The 26,410-nt window shown below is 42.5% G+C and overlaps 1 protein-coding gene across 1 annotated transcript in view; it reads right to left on the bottom strand.

Annotated features, from left to right (window-relative positions):
* sema7a (semaphorin 7A (JohnMiltonHagen blood group)) overlaps positions 1 to 26,410 on the bottom strand; it is a 95,213-nt gene that overhangs the window by 55,569 nt on the left and 13,234 nt on the right. The window contains exons 2-4 of the mRNA XM_064990229.1: positions 11,053 to 11,192; positions 9,044 to 9,085; positions 812 to 907 (exon numbers count right to left, since the gene is read on the bottom strand). Coding sequence (XP_064846301.1) covers positions 812 to 907; positions 9,044 to 9,085; positions 11,053 to 11,192 — 278 coding nt within the window. The remainder of the gene's footprint in view (positions 1 to 811; positions 908 to 9,043; positions 9,086 to 11,052; positions 11,193 to 26,410) is intronic.

Below are 26,410 nucleotides of genomic sequence, written 5' to 3' on the forward strand. Positions count from 1 at the left end.
GACTGACCAGCCCTTAACCAACAGTGCAGTTCAAGAAGAGTTAAGAAAATATTTACCAAGTAGGCTAAGGTAAATAATTATCATAAATGACAAAGCAATCAATCATCACCATGCTGGGAGGACGACCTGTGAACTATAGTGAGGAAGCCCTGCTGGGAGGACGATCTGTGAACTATAGTGAGAAAGCCCTGCTCGGTGGACTAACTATGAACTATAGTGAGAAAGCCCTGCTGGGAGGACGACCTATTAACTATAGTGAGAAAGCCCTGCTGGGAGGACGACCTATGAACTATAGTGAGAAAGCCCTGCTCGGTGGACTAACTATGAACTATAGTGAGAAAGACCTGTTGGGAGGACGATCTATGAACTATAGTCAGAAAGCCCTGCTCAGTGGACTAACTATGAACTATAGTGAGAAAGCCCTGCTCGGTGGACTAACTATGAACTATAGTGAGAAAGCCCTGCTGGGTGGACTAACTATGAACTATAGTGAGAAAGCCCTGCTGGGTGGACTAACTATGAACTATAGTGAGAAAGCCCTGCTGGGTGGACTAACTATGAACTATAGTGAGAAAGCCCTGCTCGGTGGACTAACTATGAACTATAGTGAGAAAGCCCTGCTCGGTGGACTAACTATGAACTATAGTGAGAAAGCCCTGCTGGGTGGATGGCTTTTCCACTTTCCTTAACACTCTCGGCTGTCAGCACATACTGTCTCCCCACAGGAGACAGGTTCAATCCCGGTCTCCAACCTTCCTACTACTCAGTTTCTACAACTGTCTAAGAAAGCATAAAATAAACAAATCCTCACCAGCTTCCAGCACTGGGGCTTGTTCCCATTGGTCCCACAGACAAACAGACTGTCCTGAAACCTCTGGATAATAGTGATGACATTCTTACATGGACCCTGGGAAAGGGTTAGAATCAGAACATTAGAATCAGAACATTAGAATCAGAACATTAGAATCAGAACGTTAGAATCAAAATGTTAGAATCAGAACGTTAGAGCTAATTGTTTATAAAAGCGTGTGTTGTGTATAGTGTCAAACATTAAACAAAAAAGTTTGTAATCACAGTATATCGCAACAAAAAAAATTCTAAAGCAACCGTTGACGGTCAACATTGTTAACAACACCAGTGAGAAAATCAACTCTCTTACTGCATGAGTTCAACCTGATCAACAACTAAATAGAAATTAGTAAAGTTGGCAGGTTGTAAGTGACCCTAGAAAAACAGAGACGAGTTTAAGAGAGATTGAAAGAAAAGCCAAAGAAATCCAAGATAACTTAGACTTGGATATAGCTCACCGAGCATCGAGGATAGACAATATGGAAGCCAAAACTACCAGTGCAAACCCAAACCCATTCACTAAATTAAACCCTGAAGTGTCCATCATCACAGCAGGCCAACCATTCAAAAAAGGAGAGGATGTGATGGAGAGAGTGGGGTACTTCTGACAGAGGGATCACGATGCAGGACGTAGTAGCAGCAGAGTGGATGTAGACCTAGTAGCAGCAGAGTGGATGTGAGACCTAGTAGCTGCAGAGTGGATGTAGATCTAGTAGCAGCAGAGTGGATGTAGATCTAGTAGCAGCAGAGTGGATGTAGACCTAGTAGCAGCAGAGTGGATGTAGATCTAGTAGCAGCAGAGTGGATGTAGACCTAGTAGCAGCAGAGTGGATGTAGACCTAGTAGCAGCAGAGTGGATGTAGACCTAGTAGCTGCAGAGTGGATGTGAGACCTAGTAGCAGCAGAGTGGATGTGAGACCTAGTAGCAGCAGAGTGGATGTGAGACCTAGTAGCAGCAGAGTGGATGTAGACCTAGTAGCAGCAGAGTGGATGTAGACCTAGTAGCAGCAGAGTGGATGTGAGACCTAGTAGCAGCAGAGTGGATGTAGACCTAGTAGCTGCAGAGTGGATGTGAGACCTAGTAGCAGCAGAGTGGATGTAGATCTAGTAGCAGCAGAGTGGATGTAGACCTAGTAGCAGCAGAGTGGATGTAGACCTAGTAGCAGCAGAGTGGATGTAGATCTAGTAGCAGCAGAGTGGATGTAGACCTAGTAGCTGAAGAGTGGATGTGAGACCTAGTAGCAGCAGAGTGGATGTAGACCTAGTAGCAGCAGAGTGGATGTAGACCTAGTAGCTGCAGAGTGGATGTAGACCTAGTAGCAGCAGAGTGGATGTAGATCTAGTAGCAGCAGAGTGGATGTAGACCTAGTAGCAGCAGAGTGGATGTAGACCTAGTAGCAGCAGAGTGGATGTAGACCTAGTAGCTGCAGAGTGGATGTGAGACCTAGTAGCAGCAGAGTGGATGTAGATCTAGTAGCAGCAGAGTGGATGTAGACCTAGTAGCAGCAGAGTGGATGTAGACCTAGTAGCAGCAGAGTGGATGTAGATCTAGTAGCAGCAGAGTGGATGTAGACCTAGTAGCAGCAGAGTGGATGTAGACCTAGTAGCAGCAGAGTGGATGTAGACCTAGTAGCAGCAGAGTGGATGTAGACCTAGTAGCTGCAGAGTGGATGTGAGACCTAGTAGCAGCAGAGTGGATGTAGATCTAGTAGCAGCAGAGTGGATGTAGACCTAGTAGCAGCAGAGTGGATGTAGACCTAGTAGCAGCAGAGTGGATGTAGATCTAGTAGCAGCAGAGTGGATGTAGACCTAGTAGCAGCAGAGTGGATGTAGACCTAGTAGCAGCAGAGTGGATGTAGACCTAGTAGCAGCAGAGTGGATGTAGACCTAGCAGCTGCAGAGTGGATGTAGATCTAGTAGCAGCAGAGTGGATGTAGACCTAGTAGCAGCAGAGTGGATGTAGACCTAGTAGCAGCAGAGTGGATGTAGATCTAGTAGCAGCAGAGTGGATGTAGACCTAGTAGCAGCAGAGTGGATGTAGACCTAGTAGCAGCAGAGTGGATGTAGACCTAGTAGCTGCAGAGTGGATGTGAGACCTAGTAGCAGCAGAGTGGATGTAGACCTAGTAGCAGCAGAGTGGATGTAGACCTAGTAGCAGCAGAGTGGATGTAGATCTAGTAGCAGCAGAGTGGATGTAGATCTAGTAGCAGCAGAGTGGATGTAGACCTAGTAGCAGCAGAGTGGATGTAGACCTAGTAGCAGCAGAGTGGATGTAGACCTAGTAGCAGCAGAGTGGATGTAGACCTAGTAGCAGCAGAGTGGATGTAGACCTAGTAGCTGCAGAGTGGATGTGAGACCTAGTAGCAGCAGAGTGGATGTAGATCTAGTAGCAGCAGAGTGGATGTAGACCTAGTAGCAGCAGAGTGGATGTAGACCTAGTAGCAGCAGAGTGGATGTAGACCTAGTAGCAGCAGAGTGGATGTAGACCTAGTAGCAGCAGAGTGGATGTAGACCTAGTAGCAGCAGAGTGGATGTAGACCTAGTAGCTGCAGAGTGGATGTGAGACCTAGTAGCAGCAGAGTGGATGTAGACCTAGTAGCAGCAGAGTGGATGTGAGACCTAGTAGCAGCAGAGTGGATGTAGACCTAGTAGCAGCAGAGTGGATGTAGACCTAGTAGCAGCAGAGTGGATGTAGACCTAGTAGCAGCAGAGTGGATGTAGACCTAGTAGCAGCAGAGTGGATGTGAGACCTAGTAGCAGCAGAGTGGATGTGAGACCTAGTAGCAGCAGAGTGGATGTAGACCTAGTAGCAGCAGAGCGGATGTAGACCTAGTAGCAGCAGAGTGGATGTAGACCTAGTAGCAGTAGAGTGGATGTAGATCTAGTAGCAGCAGAGTGGATGTGAGACCTAGTAGCAGCAGAGTGGATGTAGACCTAGTAGCAGCAGAGTGGATGTAGACCTAGTAGCAGCAGAGTGGATGTGAGACCTAGTAGCAGCAGAGTGGATGTGAGACCTAGTAGCAGCAGAGTGGATGTAGACCTAGTAGCAGCAGAGTGGATGTAGACCTAGTAGCTGCAGAGTGGATGTGAGACCTAGTAGCAGCAGAGTGGATGTAGACCTAGTAGCAGCAGAGTGGATGTAGACCTAGTAGCAGCAGAGTGGATGTAGACCTAGTAGCAGCAGAGTGGATGTAGACCTAGTAGCTGCAGAGTGGATGTGAGACCTAGTAGCAGCAGAGTGGATGTAGATCTAGTAGCAGCAGAGTGGATGTAGACCTAGTAGCAGCAGAGTGGATGTAGACCTAGTAGCAGCAGAGTGGATGTAGATCTAGTAGCAGCAGAGTGGATGTAGACCTAGTAGCAGCAGAGTGGATGTAGACCTAGTAGCAGCAGAGTGGATGTAGACCTAGTAGCAGCAGAGTGGATGTAGACCTAGCAGCTGCAGAGTGGATGTGAGACCTAGTAGCAGCAGAGTGGATGTAGATCTAGTAGCAGCAGAGTGGATGTAGACCTAGTAGCAGCAGAGTGGATGTAGACCTAGTAGCAGCAGAGTGGATGTAGATCTAGTAGCAGCAGAGTGGATGTAGATCTAGTAGCAGCAGAGTGGATGTAGACCTAGTAGCAGCAGAGTGGATGTAGACCTAGTAGCTGCAGAGTGGATGTGAGACCTAGTAGCAGCAGAGTGGATGTAGACCTAGTAGCAGCAGAGTGGATGTAGACCTAGTAGCAGCAGAGTGGATGTAGATCTAGTAGCAGCAGAGTGGATGTAGATCTAGTAGCAGCAGAGTGGATGTAGACCTAGTAGCAGCAGAGTGGATGTAGACCTAGTAGCAGCAGAGTGGATGTAGACCTAGTAGCAGCAGAGTGGATGTAGACCTAGTAGCAGCAGAGTGGATGTAGACCTAGTAGCTGCAGAGTGGATGTAGACCTAGTAGCAGCAGAGTGGATGTAGACCTAGTAGCAGCAGAGTGGATGTAGACCTAGTAGCAGCAGAGTGGATGTAGACCTAGTAGCAGCAGAGTGGATGTAGACCTAGTAGCAGCAGAGTGGATGTAGACCTAGTAGCTGCAGAGTGGATGTGAGACCTAGTAGCAGCAGAGTGGATGTAGACCTAGTAGCAGCAGAGTGGATGTGAGACCTAGTAGCAGCAGAGTGGATGTAGACCTAGTAGCAGCAGAGTGGATGTAGACCTAGTAGCAGCAGAGTGGATGTGAGACCTAGTAGCAGCAGAGTGGATGTGAGACCTAGTAGCAGCAGAGTGGATGTAGACCTAGTAGCAGCAGAGTGGATGTAGACCTAGTAGCAGCAGAGTGGATGTAGACCTAGTAGCAGCAGAGTGGATGTAGACCTAGTAGCAGCAGAGCGGATGTAGACCTAGTAGCAGCATAGTGGATGTAGACCTAGTAGCAGCAGAGCGGATGTAGACCTAGTAGCAGCATAGTGGATGTAGACCTAGTAGCAGTAGAGTGGATGTAGACCTGAATACAAAGTGTTATGTTTTGGGCAAATCCATACAACACATTACTGAGTACCACACTCCATATTTTCAAACATAGCCGTGGCTGCATCATGTTATGGGTATGCTTGTAGTCGTTAAGGACTGGGAAGTTTCTCAGGATAAACAAATAAAATAGAATGGAGCTGAGTACAGGCAAAACCCAAGAGGACAACCTGGTTCAGTCTGATTTCCACCAGACAAAGAGAGTAGAATTCACCTTTCAGCAGGAGCACAAGGCCAAATCTACACTGGAGTTGCTTACCAAGAAGACAGTGAATGTTCCTGCATGCCCGAGTTACAGTTTTGACTTAAATCTACTTGAAAATCTATGGCAAGACCTGAAAAGTGTTGTCTAGCAACGATCAACAACCAATTTGATTGAGCTTGAAGAATTTTGAAAAGAATAATTGGCAAATATTGCACAATCCAATCTTAGAGACTTACCCAGAAAGACTCACAGCTGTAATCACTCTAAGAGACTTACCCAGAAAGACCCACAGCTGTAATCACTCTTAGAGACTTACCCAGAAAGACTCACAGCTGTAATCACTCTAAGAGACTTACCCAGAAAGACTCACAGCTGTAATCACTCTAAGAGACTTACCCAGAAAGACTCACAGCTGTAATCACTCTTAGAGACTTACCCAGAAAGACTCACAGTTGTAATCACTCTTAGAGACTCACCCAGAAAGACTCACAGTTGTAATAGCTGCCAAATGCGTTTCTACAAGGTATCGACTCAGGGGTGTGAACACTTTTTTTTTTTTAAATTGATATTTCTGTATTTCATTTTCAATATATTTTTTTTTAATTTTGAAAAACAAATGTTCACTTTGTCCAATATCAGGTATAGTGTATATAGTGTATAGTGCATAGTGTGTATAGTGTATAGTATATATAGTGTATAGTGTGTGTATAGTGTGTAGTGTGTATATTGTATAGTGTATATAGTGTATAGTGTATATAGTGTGTATAGTGTATAGTGTGTATATAGTGTATAGTGTATATAGTGTGTATAGTGTATAGTGTGTATAGTGTATATAGTGTATAGTGTATATAGTGTATAGTGTGTATAGTGTGTAAAGTGTATATAGTGTATAGTTTCTATAGTGTGTATAGTGTATAGTGTGTATAGTGTGTATAGTGTATAGTGTGTATAGTGTGCATAGTGTATAGTGTAGTGTGTGTAGTGTGTAGTGTGTGTAGTGTGTATAGTGTGTATAGTGTATAGTGTGTATAGTGTATAGTGTGTATAGTGTGTATAGTGTATAGTGTGTATAGTGTATAGTGTGTATAGTGTGTATAGTGTATAGTGTGTATAGTGTGTGTAGTGTATAGTGTGTATAGTGTGTATAGTGTGTATAGTGTATAGTGTGTATAGTGTATAGTGTGTATAGTGTGTATAGTGTATAGTGTGCATAGTGTATAGTGTATAGTGTGTATAGTCTGTATAGTGTATAGTGTGTATAGTGTTTATAGTGTGTATAGTGTGCATAGTGTATAGTGTATAGTGTATAGTGTGTATAGTGTGTATATTGTATATAGTGTATATTGTGTATAGTGTATGTAGTGTGTATAGTGTATAGTGTATAGTGTGTATAGTGTATAGTGTGTATAGTGTGTATATTGTATATAGTGTATAGTGTGTATAGTGTGTATAGTGTATATAGTGTATAGTGTGTATAGTGTGTATATTGTATATAGTGTATAGTGTATAGTGTGTATAGTGTATATAGTGTATAGTGTGTATAGTGTGTATAGTGTATATAGTGTATAGTGTATAGTGTATATAGTGTATAGTGTGTATAGTGTGTATAGTGTATAGTGTGTATAGTGTGTATAGTGTATATAGTGTATAGTGTATATAGTGTATAGTGTATAGTGTGTATAGTGTATATATTGTATAGTGTGTATAGTGTATAGTGTATATAGTGTATAGTGTGTATAGTGTATAGTGTGTATAGTATATAGTGTATAGTGTGTATAGTGTATAGTGTGTATAGTGTATAGTGTGTATAGTGTATAGTGTGTATAGTGTATAGTGTATAGTGTGTATAGTGTATATAGTGTGTATAGTGTATAGTGTATAGTGTGTATAGGGTATATAGTGTATAGTGTATATATTGTATATAGTGTATAGTGTGTATAGTGTGTATAGTGTATAGTGTATAGTGTGTATAGTGTATATAGTGTGTATAGTGTATAGTGTGTATAGTGTATATAGTGTATAGTGTGTATAGTGTGTATAGTGTATAGTGTATAGTGTGTATAGTGTGTATAGTGTATAGTGTATAGTGTATAGTGTGTATAGTGTATAGTGTGTATAGTGTGTATAGTGTATATAGTGTATAGTGTGTATAGTGTATATAATGTATAGTGTATATAGTGTATAGTGTATAGTGTGTATAGTGTATATAGTGTATAGTGTATATAGTGTATAGTGTATAGTGTGTATAGTGTATATAGTGTATAGTGTATAGTATATATAGTGTATAGTGTGTATAGTGTATAGTGTATAGTGTGTATAGTGTATATAGTGTATAGTGTATATAGTGTATAGTGTATAGTGTGTATAGTGTATATAGTGTATAGTGTATATAGTGTATAGTGTGTATAGTGTATATAGTGTATAGTGTGTATAGTGTGTATAGTGTATAGTGTGTATAGTGTATAGCGTATAGTGTGTATAGTGTGTATAGTGTATAGTGTATAGTGTGTATAGTGTATATAGTGTATAGTGTGTATAGTGTGTATAGTGTATAGTGTGTATAGTGTGTATAGTGTATAGTGTATAGTGTGTATAGTGTATAGTGTGTATAGTGTGTATAGTGTGTATAGTGTGTATAGTGTATATAGTGTATAGTGTGTATAGTGTATATAGTGTATAGTGTGTATAGTGTGTATAGTGTATAGTGTATAGTGTGTATAGTGTATAGTGTATATAGTGTATAGTGTGTATAGTGTATAGTGTATAGTGTATAGTGTATATAGTGTATAGTGTGTATAGTGTATATAGTGTATAGTGTGTATAGTGTGTATAGTGTATAGTGTATAGTGTGTATAGTGTGTATAGTGTATAGTGTATAGTGTATATAGTGTATAGTGTGTATAGTGTATAGTGTGTATAGTGTATAGTGTGTATAGTGTATAGTGTGTATAGTGTGTATAGTGTATAGTGTATAGTGTATATTGTGTATAGTGTGTATAGTGTATAGTTTATAGTGTATATAGTGTATAGTGTGTATAGTGTATAGTGTATATAGTGTATAGTGTATAGTGTATAGTGTATATAGTGTATAGTGTGTATAGTGTATAGTGTATATAGTGTGTATAGTGTATAGTGTATAGTGTATATTGTGTATAGTGTGTATAGTGTATAGTTTATAGTGTATATAGTGTATAGTGTGTATAGTGTATAGTGTGTATAGTGTATAGTGTGTATAGTGTATAGTGTATAGTGTATAGTGTATATAGTGTATAGTGTGTATAGTGTATATAGTGTGTATAGTGTATATAGTGTATAGTGTGTATAGTGTATATAGTGTTTAGTGTGTATAGTGTGTATAGTGTATATAGTGTATAGTGTGTATAGTGTATATAGTGTTTAGTGTGTATAGTGTGTATATGGGTGAATAGAAAACAGGGAATAAGTCAAGAGGTATACGTTCTGAAGGCGCTGTATGTGGATTTACTCACCTCTCCACAGGTCTGTCCACCTGTCGTGCCGAGTGGGAACAACTGCGGAACAAAAGACATGATTGAGAAAACGTTCCCCTGTTTTTACCTTCCCTGCCTCAGAGCTGTAGAAGGCTCTGCTTTGGCTGAACCAGGAGCTTTTCATACTGTAAACCAACACATATCCAGGTTACTGCTTAACTCAAGAGGAATGCTTGACTTTCATCTCAATATCCTGATTTTCAGAGCGAACTAACTTGGCCACCAGCGTAAATATTTGAGATACCAGCATTCAATCCCTAAGTACCACAAAACACACAGTATTTTCAGCATTCCTCCTACCATTGTCAATATAACTACATGTGCTTATGTCTCTGCATGGCTGGCTCTTTGGGGTTGTAGGCTGAGTATCTGTAAAGCACTTACAACTGCTGATGGGGGGGGAAAGGGCTTTATAAAATACCTTTGAGTGAAATTGGATTGAATCTGAAACATACCTATCTGATGACAGCCTTATCCTGACAGTGTAATAATAATAGCTTTGAGATGTCTACTGTTGATAAGTATGTAGCCCGCTGACGTTATAATTTAATGTCTGGCTTTTGTAGCAAACCTAATGGCTATTATAAATCTCAAAGGGCCAGACATCGTTGCAAAGGTCAAAGACGTCTCGCCCTGTGAGACTAACCCAACAAACGTCTCGCCCTGTGAGACTAACCCAACAAACGTCTCGCCCTGTGAGACTAACCCAACAAACGTCTCGCCCTGTGAGACTAACCCAACAAACGTCTCGCCCTGTGAGACTAACCCAACAAACGTCTCGCCCTGTGAGACTAACCCAACAAACGTCTCGCCCTGTGAGACTAACCCAACAAACGTCTCGCCCTGTGAGACTAACCCAACAAACGTCTCGCCCTGTGAGACTAACCCAACAAACGTCTCGCCCTGTGAGACTAACCCAACAAACGTCTCGCCCTGTGAGACTAACCCAACAAACGTCTCGCCCTGTGAGACTAACCCAACAAACGTCTCGCCCTGTGAGACTAACCCAACAAACGTCTCGCCCTGTGAGACTAACCCAACAAACAAGTACCATGTTCTAGAAAGGAGAATATGACATTCGACATACAGTATGATGCGAATTATTAAAAGAAGGACACTGCATATAAAATGTTTTTTATTTTTATATTTAACCTTTATTTAACTAGGCAAGTCAGTTAAGATATTGCCTTACCACCCTACTCTTCTACATTGGAACACACTGTACATATCTTTTTTTTCTCATGTGTTATTGACTGTACGTTTGTTTATTCCATGTGTTGTTGTTTGTGTCGCACTGCTTTGCTTTATCTTGGCCAGGTCGCAGTTGTAAATGACAACTTGTTCTCAACTAGCCACCTGGTTAAATAAAGGGAACTTGTTCTCAACTAGCCTACCTGGTTAAATAAAGGGAACTTGTTCTCAACTAGCCTACCTGGTTAAATAAAGGGAACTTGTTCTCAACTAGCCTACCTTGTTAAATAAAGGGAACTTGTTCTCAACTAGCCTACCTTGTTAAATAAAGGGAACTTGTTCTCAACTAGCCTACCTGGTTAAATAAAGGGTACTTGTTCTTAACTAGCCTACCTGGTTAAATAAAGGGAACTTGTTCTCAACTAGCCTACCTGGTTAAATAAAGGGAACTTGTTCTCAACTAGCCTACCTGGTTAAATAAAGGGAACTTGTTCTCAACTAGCCTACCTGGTTAAATAAAGGGAACTTGTTCTCAACTAGCCTACCTGGTTAAATAAAGGGAACTTGTTCTCAACTAGTCTACCTGGTTAAATAAAGGTGAAATAAACATGTTTTTAAAAGAGGAGCGACCCAGGGATGTGTGTGCGTTGGGGACCTTTAACAGAATGTGACTGGCAGAACGGGTGTTGTCTGTGGAGGATGAGGGCTGCAGTAGATATCTCAAAATGGGGGGGGGGGGTGGGGGTAATTGTGATCTTGGGAGGGAAGGAAAGGGAACAGTGACTGTGTGTACCAACCTCTAAGATTCGACTGTACTCCACATCAATCTGAAAGACAAAGTCTGTGCCTCCAACGTACAGCTCATCACCATCTTCTGGTTTGAAGAAGACTGTGTGGTTCTGAGGAAGGTTATATTCCAGCCGGTCTTCTATCCTGTCTGGAGGAAGGAATAGTATAGAATCTGTATGGAGCTGAATGGTGGTACGGCCATAGAAAGAATGAGCTGCTTTAGCTATTATTTACAATTATTAATTATATTTCTCTGGCTACAGTAGAAGGTTTCAGAAAACAAAATGGGGACAAAGCAAGAATGTACATTTGAAGAAATGAAAGGGAGAAAAAGAACAGAACTGTTTTCATAATATTTGTGGGTAGATGTCAATACAGTAGTGTTCCACAGACAACTGCAATGCTGTTTTTACGTCCGTGTGGCACTATTCATTCACACACATATGATGGAAAGCATCATGTTGGTGTAATTTCCTACAGTGTCATTCTACAGAGTCAAGTAGCATCGGTATTCATTTCACATGCTATTGAAGTCATCATGTAGACCTTACGCAGTCATTCCATGCAGTGTGACATTCTGTTGAATTATCTTATTAGGTTAAGCTAATTCTTTTCCATTTAGGGTTAGGCTAATTCTTTACATTTAGGGTTAGGCTAATTCTTTTCCATTTAGGGTTAGGCTAATTCTTTACATTTAGGGTTAGGCTAATTCTTTCCATTTAGGGTTAAGCTAATTCTTTTCCATTTAGGGTTAGGCTAATTCTTTCCATTTAGGGTTAGGCTAATTCTTTCCATTTAGGGTTAGGCTAATTCTTTCCATTTAGGGTAAGGCTAATTCTTTCCATTTAGGGTTAGGCTATTTCTTTCCATTTAGGGTTAGGCTAATTCTTTCCATTTAGGGTTAGGCTAATTCTTTCCATTTAGGGTTAGGCTAATTCTTTCCATTTAGGGTTAGACTAATTCTTTACATTTAGAGAAGGGCTAATTCTTTACATTTAGGGAAGGGCTAAATCTTTACATTTAGGGAAGGGCTAATTCTTTGCATTTGGGGAAGGGCTAAATCTTTACATTTAGGGAAGGGCTAATTCTTTACATTTAGAGAAGGGCTAATTCTTTACATTTAGGGAAGGGCTAAATCTTTACATTTAAGGAAGGGCTAAATCTTTACATTTAGGGAAGGGCTAATTCGTTACATTTAGGGAAGAGCTAATTCTTTCTTTGAATGAAACGGACCATAGAATGACGTAAGGTTAACGTCCTCATGTGGCGTTCTTGTAATTTCAAGTCCCCAAGTACAAGAAAGTAGCCCTCGGGTATATTATTCTGTTTCCCTGGGCTACATCATTCTGTTTCCCTCGGGTATATCATTCCGTTTCCCTGGGCAACATCATTCTGTTTCCCTGGGCTACATCATTCTGTTTGCCTGGGCTACATGATTCTGTTTCCCTCGGGTATATCACTATGTTTCCCTGGGCTACATCATTCTGTTTCCCTCGGGCATATCATTCTGTTTCCCTGGGCAACATCATTCTGTTTCCCTCGGGTATATCTTTCTGTTTCCCTGGGCTACATCATTCTGTTTCCCTGGGCAACATCATTCTGTTTCCCTGGGCTACATCATTCTGTTTCCCTGGGCTGCATCATTCTGTTTCCCTGGGCTACATCATTCTGTTTCCCACGGGTATATCATTCTGTTTCCCTGGGCAACATCATTCTGTTTCCCTGGGCTACATCATTCTGTTTCCCTGGGCTACATCATTCTGTTTCCCTCGGGTATATCATTCTGTTTCCCTGGGCTACATCATTCTGTTTCCCTGGGCTACATCATTCTGTTTCCCTCGGGTATATCATTCTGTTTCCCTGGGCAACATCATTCTGTTTCTCTGGGCTGCATCATTCTGTTTCCCTGGGCTACATCATTCTGTTTCCCTCGGGTATATCATTCTGTTTCCCTGGGCTACATCATTCTGTTTCCCTGGGCTACATCATTCTGTTTCCCTCGGGTATATCATTCTGTTTCCCTGGGCTACATCATTCTGTTTCCCTGGGCTACATCATTCTGTTTCCCTGGGCTACATCATTCTGTTTCCCTGGGCTACATCATTCTGTTTCCCTGGGCTACATCATTCTGTTTCCCTGGGCTACATCATTCTGTTTCCCTCGGGTATATCATTCTGTTTCCCTGGGCTACATCATTCTGTTTCCCTGGGCTACATCATTCTGTTTCCCTGGGCTACATCATTCTGTTTCTCTCGGGTATATCATTCTGTTTCTCTCGGGTATATCATTCTGTTTCCCTGGGCTACATCATTCTGTTTCCCTGGGCTACATCATTCTGTTTCCCTGGGCTACATCATTCTGTTTCCCTGGGCTACATCATTCTGTTTCCCTGGGCTACATCATTCTGTTTCCCTGGGCTACATCATTCTGTTTCCCTGGGCTACATCATTCTGTTTCCCTGGGCTACATCATTCTGTTTCCCTGGGCTACATCATTCTGTTTCCCTCGGGTATATCATTCTGTTTCCCTGGGCTACATCATTCTGTTTCCCTGGGCTACATCATTCTGTTTCCCTGGGCTACATCATTCTGTTTCCTGGGCTACATCATTCTGTTTCTCTCGGGTATTCATTCTGTTTCCCTGGGCTACATCATTCTGTTTCTCTCGGGTATATCATTCTGTTTCCCTGGGCTACATCATTCTGTTTCCCTCGGGTATATCATTCTGTTTCCCTGGGCTACATCATTCTGTTTCCCTCGGGTATATCATTCTGTTTCCCTGGGCTACATCATTCTGTTTCTCTCGGGTATATCATTCTGTTTCCCTGGGCTACATCATTCTGTTTCCCTCATTCTGGGGCTATATCATTCTGTTTCCTGGGCTACATCATTCTGTTTCCCTGGGCTACATCATTCTGTTTCCCTGGGCTACATCATTCTGTTTCCCTGGGCTACATCATTCTGTTTCCCTGGGCTACATCATTCTGTTTCTCTCGGGTATATCATTCTGTTTCCCTGGGCTACATCATTCTGTTTCCCTCGGGTATATCATTCTGTTTCCCTGGGCTACATCATTCTGTTTCCCTCGGGTATATCATTCTGTTTCCCTGGGCTACATCATTCTGTTTCTCTCGGGTATATCATTCTGTTTCCCTGGGCTACATCATTCTGTTTCCCTGGGCTACATCATTCTGTTTCCCTCAGGTATATCCTTCTGTTTCCCTGGGCTACATCATTCTGTTTCCCTGGGCTACATAATTCTGTTTCCCTGGGCTACATCATTCTGTTTCCCTGGGCTACATCATTCTGTTTCCCTGGGCTACATCATTCTGTTTCCCTGGGCTACATCATTCTGTTTCCCTGGGCTACATCATTCTGTTTCCCTCCATCATTCTGTTTCCTGGGCTACATCATTCTGTTTCCCTGGGCTATATCATTCTGTTTCCCTGGGCTACATCATTCTGTTTCCCTGGGCTACATCATTCTGTTTCCTCGGTATATCATTCTGTTTCCCTGGGCTACATCATTCTGTTTCCCTGGGCTACATCATTCTGTTTCCCTCGGGTATTCTGTTTCCCTGGGCTACATCATTCTGTTTCCCTGGGCTATATCATTCTGTTTCCCTGGGCTACATCATTCTGTTTCCCGGGTATATCATTCTGTTTCCCTGGGCTACATCATTCTGTTTCTCTCGGGTATATCATTCTGTTTCCCTGGGCTACATCATTCTGTTTCATATATCATTCTGTTTCCCTGGGCTACATCATTCTGTTTCCCTCGGGTATATCATTCTGTTTCCCTGGGCTACATCATTCTGTTTCCCTCGGGTATATCATTCTGTTTCCCTGTTTCCCTGGCTATCATCATTCTGTTTCCCTCGGGTATATCATTCTGTTTCCCTGGGCTACATCATTCTGTTTCCCTCGGGTATATCATTCTGTTTCCCTGGGCTACATCATTCTGTTTCCCTGGGCTACATCATTCTGTTTCCCTGGGCTACATCATTCTGTTTCCCTCGGGTATATCATTCTGTTTCCCTGGGCTACATCATTCTGTTTCCCTCGGGTATATCATTCTGTTTCCCTGGGCTACATCATTCTGTTTCCCTGGGCTACATCATTCTGTTTCCTGGGTATATCTTCTGTTTCCCTGGGCAACATCATTCTGTTTCCCTGGGCTACATCATTCTGTTTCCCTGGGCTACATCATTCTGTTTCCCTCGGGTATATCATTCTGTTTCTCTGGGCTACATCATTCTGTTTCCCTGGGCTACATCATTCTGTTTCCCTCGGGTATATCATTCTGTTTCCCTGGGCTACATCATTCTGTTTCCCTGGGCTACATCATTCTGTTTCCCTCGGGTATATCATTCTGTTTCCCTGGGCTACATCATTCTGTTTCCCTGGGCTACATCATTCTGTTTCCCTCGGGTATATCATTCTGTTTCCCTGGGCTACATCATTCTGTTTCTCTGGGCTACATCATTCTGTTTCCCTCGGGCTACATCATTCTGTTTCCCTGGGCTACATCATTCTGTTTCCCTCGGGTATATCATTCTGTTTCCCTGGGCAACATCATTCTGTTTCCCTCGGGTATATCATTCTGTTTCCCTGGGCTACATCATTCTGTTTCCCTCAGGTATATCTTTCTGTTTCCCTGGGCTACATCATTCTGTTTCTCTCGGGTATATCATTCTGTTTCCCTGGGCTACATCATTCTGTTTCCCTGGGCTACATCATTCTGTTTCCCTGGGCTACATCATTCTGTTTCCCTGGGCTACATCATTCTGTTTCCCTCGGGTATATCATTATGTTTCCCTGGGCTACATCATTCTGTTTCCCTCGGGTATATCTTTCTGTTTCCCTGGGCTACATCATTCTGTTTCCCTGGGCTACATCATTCTGTTTCCCTCGGGTATATCATGCTGTTTCCCTGGGCTACATCATTCTGTTTCCCTGGGCTACATCATTCTGTTTCCCTGGGCTACATCATTCTGTTTCCCTCGGGCTACATCATTCTGTTTCCCTGGGCTACATCATTCTGTTTCCCTCGGGTATATCATTCTGTTTCCCTGGGCTAGATCATTCTGTTTCCCTCGGGTATATCTTTCTGTTTCCCTGGGCTACATCATTCTGTTTCTCTCGGGTATATCATTCTGTTTCCCTGGGCTACATCATTCTGTTTCCCTGGGCTACATCATTCTGTTTCCCTGGGCTACATCATTCTGTTTCCCTGGGCTACATCATTCTGTTTCCCTCGGGTATATCATTCTGTTTCCCTGGGCTACATCATTCTGTTTCCCTCGGGTATATCATGCTGTTTCCCTGGGCTACATCATTCTGTTTCCCTGGGCTACATCATTCTGTTTCCCTGGGCTACATCATTCTGTTTCCCTCGGGTATATCATGCTGTTTCCCTGGGCTACATCATTCTGTTTCCCTGGGCTACATCATTCTGTTTCCCTGGGCTACATCATTCTGTTTCCCTGGTCTACATCATTCTGCAGCCCTGAGCTATATCATTCTGCAGCCCTGAGCTATATCATTCTGCAGCCCTGAGCTATATCATTCTGCAGCCCTGAGCTATATCATTCCGCAGCCCTGAGCTATATCATTCTGTAGTCCTGCGCTATATCATTCTGCAGTCCTGAGCTATATCATTCCGTAGCCCTGAGCTATATCATTCTGTAGTCCTGAGCTATATCATTCTCTAGCCCTGAGCTATATCATTCTGTAGCCCTGAGCTATATCATTCTGTAGTCCTGAGCTATATCATTCTCTAATCCTGAGCTATATCATTCTGTAGTCCTGGGCTACTTCATTCTGTTGCCCTGAGCTATATCAGTATGTAGCCGTGGGCTACTATCATTCTGTAGCCCTGAGCTACAGTATATCATTCTGTAACCCAGGGCACATCATTCTGTAGCCCCGAGTCAAATCATTCTGTAGCTATATCATTCTGAATCCCTGAGCTAAATCATTATGTAGCCCTGAGCTATATCATTCTGTAGCTATATCATTCTGTAGCCCTGAGCTATATCATTCTGCAGCCCTGAGCTATATCATTCCGCAGCCCTGAGCTATATCATTCTGTAGTTCTGAGCAACATCATTCTGCAGCCCTGAGCTATATCATTCTGTAGCCCTGAGCTATATCATTCTGTAGTCCTGCGCTATATCATTCTGCAGTCCTGAGCTATATCATTCCATAGCCCTGAGCTATATCATTCTGTAGTCCTGGGCTACTTCATTCTGTTGCCCTGAGCTATATCAGTATGTAGCCGTGGGCTACTATCATTCTGTAGCCCTGAGCTACAGTATATCATTCTGTAACCCAGGGCACATCATTCTGTAGCCCTGAGTCAAATCATTCTGTAGCTATATCATTCTGAATCCCTGAGCTAAATCATTATGTAGCCCTGAGCTATGTCATTCTGTAGCTATATCATTCTGTAGCCCTGAGCTAAATCATTCTGCAGCCCTGAGCTATATCATTCTGTAGCCCTGAGCTAAATCATTCTGTAGCCCTGAGCTATATCATTATGTAGTCCTGAGCTATATCATTCTGAAGCCCTGAGCTATATCATTCTGTAGCTTTTTCATTCTGAATCCCTGAGCTATATCATTCTGTAGCCCTGAGCTATATCATTCTGCAGCCCTGAGCTATATCATTCCGCAGCCCTGAGCTATATCATTCTGTAGTTCTGAGCAACATCATTCTGCAGCCCTGAGCTATATCATTCTGTAGCCCTGAGCTATATCATTCTGTAGTCCTGCGCTATATCATTCTGCAGTCCTGAGCTATATCATTCCATAGCCCTGAGCTATATCATTCTGTAGTCCTGGGCTACTTCATTCTGTTGCCCTGAGCTATATCAGTATGTAGCCGTGGGCTACTATCATTCTGTAGCCCTGAGCTACAGTATATCATTCTGTAACCCAGGGCACATCATTCTGTAGCCCTGAGTCAAATCATTCTGTAGCTATATCATTCTGAATCCCTGAGCTAAATCATTATGTAGCCCTGAGCTATATCATTCTGTAGCTATATCATTCTGTAGCCCTGAGCTATATCATTCTGCAGCCCTGAGCTATATCATTCCGCAGCCCTGAGCTATATCATTCTGTAGTTCTGAGCAACATCATTCTGCAGCCCTGAGCTATATCATTCTGAATCCCTGAGCTAAATCATTATGTAGCCCTGAGCTATGTCATTCTGTAGCTATATCATTCTGTAGCCCTGAGCTAAATCATTCTGCAGCCCTGAGCTATATCATTCTGTAGCCCTGAGCTAAATCATTCTGTAGCCCTGAGCTATATCATTATGTAGTCCTGAGCTATATCATTCTGAAGCCCTGAGCTATATCATTCTGTAGCTTTTTCATTCTGAATCCCTGAGCTATATCATTCTGTAGCCCTGAGCTATATCATTCTGTAGCTATATCATTCTGAATCCCTGAGCTATATCATTCTGTAGTCCTGAGCTATATCATTCTGTAGCCCTGAGCTATATCATTCTGTAGCCCTGAGCTATATCATTTTGTAGCCCTGAGCGATATCATTCTGTAGCTATATCATTCTGTAGCCCTGAGCTAAATCATTCTGTAGCCCTGAGCTATATCATTCTGCAGCCCTGAGCTATATCATTCTGCAGCCCTGAGCTATATCATTCTGCAACCCTGAGCAAAATCATTCTGCAGCCCTGAGCTATATCCTTCTGCAGCCCTGAGCTATATCATTCTGCAACCCTGAGCAAAATCATTCTGCAGCCCTGAGCAACATCATTCCGAAGACCTGAGCAACATAATTCTGCAGCCCTGAGCTATATCATTCCGAAGCCCTGAGCTATATCATTCTGTAGCCCTGAGCTATATCATTATGTAGTCCTGAGCTATATCATTCTGAAGCCCTGAGCTATATCATTCTGTAGCTTTTTCATTCTGAATCCCTGAGCTATATCATTCTGTAGCCCTGAGCTATATCATTCTGTAGCTATATCATTCTGAATCCCTGAGCTATATCATTCTGTAGTCCTGAGCTATATCATTCTGTAGCCCTGAGCTATATCATTCTGTAGCCCTGAGCTATATCATTCTGTAGCCCTGAGCGATATCATTCTGTAGCTATATCATTCTGTAGCCCTGAGCTAAATCATTCTGTAGCCCTGAGCTATATCATTCTGCAGCCCTGAGCTATATCATTCTGCAGCCCTGAGCTATATCATTCCGTAGACCTGAGCAACATCATTCTGCAGCCCTGAGCAACATCATTCCGAAGACCTGAGCAACATAATTCTGCAGCCCTGAGCTATATCATTCCGAAGCCCTGAGCTATATCATTCTGTAGTGGTGGAACAAACTCCCTCACGACGCCAGGACAGCGGAGTCAATCACCACCTTCCGGGAGACACCTGAAACCCCACCTCTTCAAGGAATACCTAGGATAGGATAAGTAATCCTTCTCACCCCCCCCCCTTAATGATTTAGATGCACTATTGTAAAGTGGCTGTTCCACTGGATGTCAGAAGGTGAATTCACCAATTTGTAAGTCGCTCTGGATAAGAGCGTCTGCTAAATGACTTAAATGTAATGTTAAATGTAAATGTAGTCCTGAGCAACATCATTCTGCAGCCCTGAGCTATATCATTCTGTATCCCTGAGCTATATCATTCTGTAGTCCTGAGCTATATCATTCCGTAGCCTTGAGCTATATCATTCTGTAGTCCTGAGCTATATCATTCTCTAATCCTGAGCTATATCATTCTGTAGTCCTGGGCTACTTCATTCTGTTGCCCTGAGCTATATCATTATGTAGCCGTGGGCTACTATCATTCTGTAGCCCTGAGCTACAGTATATCATTCTGTAGCCCTGAGCTACATCATTCTGTTTCCCTGAGTCAAATCATTCTGTAGCTATATCATTCTGTAGCCCTGAGCTAAATCATTCTGTAGCCCTGAGCTATATCATTCTGTAGTCCTGAGCTATATCATTCTGAATCCCTGAGCTATATCATTCTGTAGTCCTGAGCTATATCATTCTGTAGTCCTGAGCTATATCATTCTGTAGCCCTGAGCTAAATCATTCTGTAGCCCTGAGCTATATCATTCTGTAGCCATGAGCTATATCATTCTGTAGCTATATCATTCTGAATCCCTGAGCTATATCATTCTGTAGTCCTGAGCTATATCATTCTGTAGCTATATCATTCTGAATCCCTGAGCTATATCATTCTGTAGCCTTGAGCTATATCATTCTGTAGTCCTGAGCTATATCATTCTGAATCCCTGAGCTATATCATTCTGAATCCCTGAGCTATATCATTCTGAATCCCTGAGCTATATCATTATGTAGCTATATCATTCTGAATCCCTGAGCTATATCATTCTGTAGTCCTGAGCAATATACTTATGTAGCTATATCATTCTGTTTCCCTTAGCTACATCATTCTGTAGCCCTGAGCTAAATCATTCTGTAGCCCTGAGCTATATCATTCTGAATCCCTGAGCTATATCATTCTGTAGCCCTGAGCTATATCATTCTGTAGTCCTGAGCTATATCATTCTGAATCGCTGAGCTATATCATTCTGAATCCCTGAGCTATATCATTCTGTAGCCCTGAGCTATATCATTCTGTAGCCCTGAGCTATATCATTCTGAATCCCTGAGCTATATCATTCTGTAGCCCTGAGCTATATCATTTTGAATCCCTGAAATAAATAATTATGTTTAGTTCTAATGCTGTCTCTCTAGGTGGTAGTTCTAATGCTGTCTCTCTAGATGGTAGTTCTAATGCTGTCTCTCTCGGTGGTAGTTCTAATGCTGTCTCTCTAGATGGTAGTTCTAATGCTGTCTCTCTCGGTGGTAGTTCTAATGCTATCTCTCTCGGTGGTAGTTCTAATGCTATCTCTCTAGGTGGTAGTTATAATGCTGTCTCTCTAGGTGGTAGTTCTAATGCTATCTCTCTAGGTGGTAGTTATAATGCTATCTCTCTCGGTGGTAGTTCTAATGCTGTCTCTCTAGGTGGTAGTTCTAATGCTATCTCTCTCGGTGGTAGTTCTAAGGCTATCTCTCTAGGTGGTAGTTATAATGCTATCTCTCTCGGTGGTAGTTCTAATGCTATCTCTCTCGGTGGTAGTTCTAATGCTATCTCTCTAGGTGGTAGTTATAATGCTATCTCTCTCGGTGGTAGTTCTAATGCTGTCTCTCTAGATGGTAGTTCTAATGCTATCTCTCTCGGTGGTAGTTCTAATGCTGTCTCTCTCGGTGGTAGTTCTAATGCTGTCTCTCTAGGTGGTAGTTCTAATGCTATCTCTCTAGGTGGTAGTTATAATGCTATCTCTCTAGGTGGTAGTTATAATGCTATCTCTCTAGGTGGTAGTTATAATGCTATCTCTCTCGGTGGTAGTTATAATGCTGTCTCTCTAGGTGGTAGTTCTAATGCTGTCTCTCTAGGTGGTAGTTCTAATGCTATCTCTCTCGGTGGTAGTTCTAATGCTGTCTCTCTAGGTGGTAGTTATAATGCTATCTCTCTCGGTGGTAGTTATAATGCTGTCTCTCTAGGTGGTAGTTCTAATGCTGTCTCTCTAGGTGGTAGTTCTAATGCTATCTCTCTCGGTGGTAGTTCTAATGCTGTCTCTCTAGGTGGTAGTTATAATGCTGTCTCTCTAGGTGGTAGTTATAATGCTATCTCTCTCAGTGGTAGTTCTAATGCTATCTCTCTAGGTGGTAGTTATAATGCTATCTCTCTAGGTGGTAGTTATAATGCTGTCTCTCTCGGTGGTAGTTCTAATGCTATCTCTCTAGGTGGTAGTTCTAATGCTATCTCTCTAGGTGGTAGTTATAATGCTGTCTTTCTGCATTGAGTATCACCAGCACACAGACTAGACTCTTCAGAGTTCACGGACTGTTATGTGATATGGCTAGAAAAAACATCCCTAACTCCTAAAAACAGGTTGGAGCACTAAAATACAGGTATATAGGCTTCATATTTACACTGAGAGCACCAAACATTAGGAACCACCTTTAGTCAGGTCATGAACTATACAAGGTGTTGAAAACATTCCACAGGGATACGGGCCCATGGGAAACTGTTGCGTGTGAAATACCCAGCAGCATTGCAGTTCTTGACACACTCAAACCGGTTCGCCTAGCAACTACTACCATACCCAGTTGAAAGGAACTTAAATCTTTTGTCTTGCCCATTCAATCTCCGAATGGCACCTTTGCAGTAGTGTTGTAGTGTTGCTTTTGATACCATCGATTACCACATTCTTTTGGAGAGATTGGAAACCCAAATTGGTCTACACGGACAAGTTCTGGCCTGGTTTAGAGCTTATCTGTCGGAAAGATATCTGTTTGTCTCTATGGATGGTTTGTCTTCTGACAAATCAACTGTATGTTTCGGTGTTCCTCAAGGTTCTGTTTTTGTTGTTTTCAGTATATATTTCACCTCTTGGTGATGTCATTCGGAAACATGTTAACTTTCACTGCTATGCGGATGACACACAGCTGTACATTTCAATGAAACAAGGTGAAGCCTCAAAATTGCCCTCCCTGGAAGCCTGTTTTTCAGACATAAGGAAGTGGATGGTGGCAAATGTTATACTTTTAAACTCGGACAAAACAGAGATGCTTGTTCTCTTGTTCTTGTTCTCTGTTGGATCTGACAATTAATCTTAATGGTTGTACAGTCATCTCAAATAATACTGTGAAGGACCTCGGCGTTACTCTGGACCCTGATCTCTCTTTTGAAGATCATATCAATACTGTTTCAAGGACAGCTTTTTTCCATCTTCGTAACATTGCAAAAATCTGAAACTTTCTGTCCAAAAATGATGCAGAAAAATGTATCCATGCTTTTGTCACTTCTAGGTTAGACTACTGCAATGCTCTACTTTCCGGCTACCCGGATAAAGCACTGAATAAACTGCAGTTAGTGCTAAACACGGCTGCTAGAATCCTGACTAGAACCAAAAAATGTGATTATTACTCCAGTGCTAACCTCCCTACACTGGCTTCCTGTCAAGACAAGGGTTGATTTCAAGGTTTTACTGCTAACCTACAAAGCATTACATGGGCTTGCTCATCCCTATCTCTCTGATTTGGTCCTGCCGTACATACCTACACGTACGCTACGGTCACAAGACGCAGGCCTCCTAATTGTCCCTAGAATTTCTAAGCAAACAGCTGGAGGCAGGGCTTTCTCTACCCATGTGAGAGACCCAGACTCGGTCTCAACCTTTAAGTCTTTACTGAAGACTCATCTCTTCAGTGGGTCAAATGATTGAGTGTAGTCTGGCCCAGGGGTGTGAAGGTGACTGGAATGGCTCTGGAGCAACGAACCGCCATTAATGTCTCTGCCTGGCCGGTTCCCCTCTTTCCACTGGGATTCTCTGCCTCTAACCCTAATACAGGGGCTGAGTCACTGGCTTACTGGTGCTCTTTCATGTCGTCCCTGGGAGGGGTGCATCACTTGAGTGGGTTGAGTCGCTGACGTGATCTTCCTGTCTGGGTTGGCGCCCCTCTCAGGTTTCTTGTGGTTGGGGAGATCTTTGTAGGCTATACTCAGTAGTAAATTGGTGTTTTAAAGATATCCCTCTAGTGGTGTGGGGGCTGTGCTTTGGCAAAGTGGGTGGGGTTATATCCTGCCTGGTTGGCCCTGGTATCGTCGGATGGGGCCACAGTGTCTCCTGACCCCTCCTGTCTCAGCCTCCAGTATTTATGCTGCAGTAGTTTATGTGACGGGGGGCTAGGGTCAGTTTGTTATATCTGGAGTATTTATCCTGTTTTATCCGGTGTCCTGTGTGAATTTAAGTATGCTCTCTCTAATTCGCTCTCTCCCTCTCCTCCCTCATAATACTGTGTAACCGTTCGGACACAACAGACAACTTTGCTTTCGGATGTCTCCTGGTCTGACAAACCGCTGGATAGATCTCTCTCTCTCTCCATCTTAATCTGACAGATTATTAATGGGGATGTGGTGGATAGATCTCTCTCTCTCTCCATCTAAACCTGACAGATTATTAATGGGGATGTGGTGGATAGTTCTCTCTCTCCATCTTAACCTGACAGATTATTAATGGGGATGTGGTGGATAGATCTCTCTCTCCATCTAAACCTGACAGATTATTAATGGGGATGTGGTGGATAGATCTCTCTCTCCATCTAAACCTGACAGATTATTAATGGGGATGTGGTGGATAGATCTCTCTCTCCATCTAAACCTGACAGATTATTAATGGGGATGTGGTGGATAGATCTCTCTCTCCATCTTAACCTGACAGATTATTAATGGGGATGTGGTGGATAGATCTCTCTCTCCATCTTAACCTGACAGATTATTAATGGGGATGTGGTGGATAGATCTCTCTCTCTCTCCATCTTAACCTGACAGATTATTAATGGGGACGTGGTGGATAGATCTCTCTCTCTCTCCATCTTAACCTGACAGATTATTAATGGGGACGTGGTGGATAGATCTCTCTCTCCATCTTAACCTGACAGATTATTAATGGGGATGTGGTGGATAGATCTCTCTCTCCATCTTAACCTGACAGATTATTAATGGGGATGTGGTGGATAGATCTCTCTCTCCATCTTAACCTGACAGATTATTAATGGGGATGTGGTGGATAGATCTCTCTCTCTCTCCATCTTAACCTGACAGATTATTAATGGGGATGTGGTGGATAGATCTCTCTCTCCATCTTAACCTGCCAGATTATTAATGGGGATGTGGTGGATAGATCTCTCTCTCCATCTTAACCTGACAGATTATTAATGGGGATGTGGTGGATACATCTCTCTCTCCATCTTAACCTGACAGATTATTAATGGGGATGTGGTGGATAGATCTCTCTCTCCATCTTAACCTGACAGATTATTAATGGGGATGTGGTGGATAGATCTCTCTCTCTCTCCATCTTAACCTGACAGATTATTAATGGGGATGTGGTGGATAGATCTCTCTCTCTCCATCTTAACCTGACAGATTATTAATGGGGATGTGGTGGATAGATCTCTCTCTCCATCTAAACCTGACAGATTATTAATGGGGATGTGGTGGATAGATCTCTCTCTCCATCTTAACCTGACAGATTATTAATGGGGATGTGGTGGATAGATCTCTCTCTCCATCCTAACCTGACAGATTATTAATGGGGATGTGGTGGATAGATCTCTCTCTCCATCTTAACCTGACAGATTATTAATGGGGATGTGGTGGATAGATCTCTCTCTCGATCTTAATCTGACAGATTATTAATGGGGATGTGGTGGATAGATCTCTCTCTCTCCATCTTAACCTGACAGATTATTAATGGGGATGTGGTGGATAGATCTCTCTCTCCATCTTAACCTGACAGATTATTAATGGGGATGTGGTGGATAGATCTCTCTCTCATCTAAACCTGACAGATTATTAATGGGGATGTGGTGGATAGATCTCTCTCTCCATCTTAACCTGACAGATTATTAATGGGGATGTGGTGGATAGATCTCTCTCTCCATCTAAACCTGACAGATTATTAATGGGGATGTGGTGGATTGATCTCTCTCTCCATCTTAACCTGACAGATTATTAATGGGGATGTGGTGGATAGATCTCTCTCTCCATCTTAACCTGACAGATTATTAATGGGGATGTGGTGGATAGATCTCTCTCTCCATCTAAACCTGACAGATTATTAATGGGGATGTGGTGGATAGATCTCTCTCTCCATCTTAACCTGACAGATTATTAATGGGGATGTGGTGGATAGATCTCTCTCTCCATCTTAACCTGACAGATTATTAATGGGGATGTGGTGGATAGATCTCTCTCTCCATTTTAACCTGACAGATTATTAATGGGGATGTGGTGGATTGATCTCTCTCTCCATCTTAACCTGACAGATTATTAATGGGGATGTGGTGGATAGATCTCTCTCTCCATCTAAACCTGACAGATTATTAATGGGGATGTGGTGGATAGATCTCTCTCTCCATCTTAACCTGACAGATTATTAATGGGGATGTGGTGGATAGATCTCTCTCTCCATCTTAACCTGACAGATTATTAATGGGGATGTGGTGGATAGATCTCTCTCTCCATCTTAACCTGACAGATTATTAATGGGGATGTGGTGGATAGATCTCTCTCTCATCTTAACCTGACAGATTATTAATGGGGATGTGGTGGATAGATCTCTCTCTCTCTCCATCTTAACCTGACAGATTATTAATGGGGATGTGGTGGATAGATCTCTCTCTCCATCTTAACCTGACAGATTATTAATGGGGATGTGGTGGATAGATCTCTCTCTCCATCTTAACCTGACAGATTATTAATGGGGATGTGGTGGATAGATCTCTCTCTCCATCTTAACCTGA

The sequence above is a fragment of the Oncorhynchus masou genome, chromosome 15, assembly GCF_036934945.1.
Source record: "Oncorhynchus masou masou isolate Uvic2021 chromosome 15, UVic_Omas_1.1, whole genome shotgun sequence".
In the NCBI taxonomy this organism is placed as follows: Eukaryota; Metazoa; Chordata; class Actinopteri; order Salmoniformes; family Salmonidae; genus Oncorhynchus; species Oncorhynchus masou.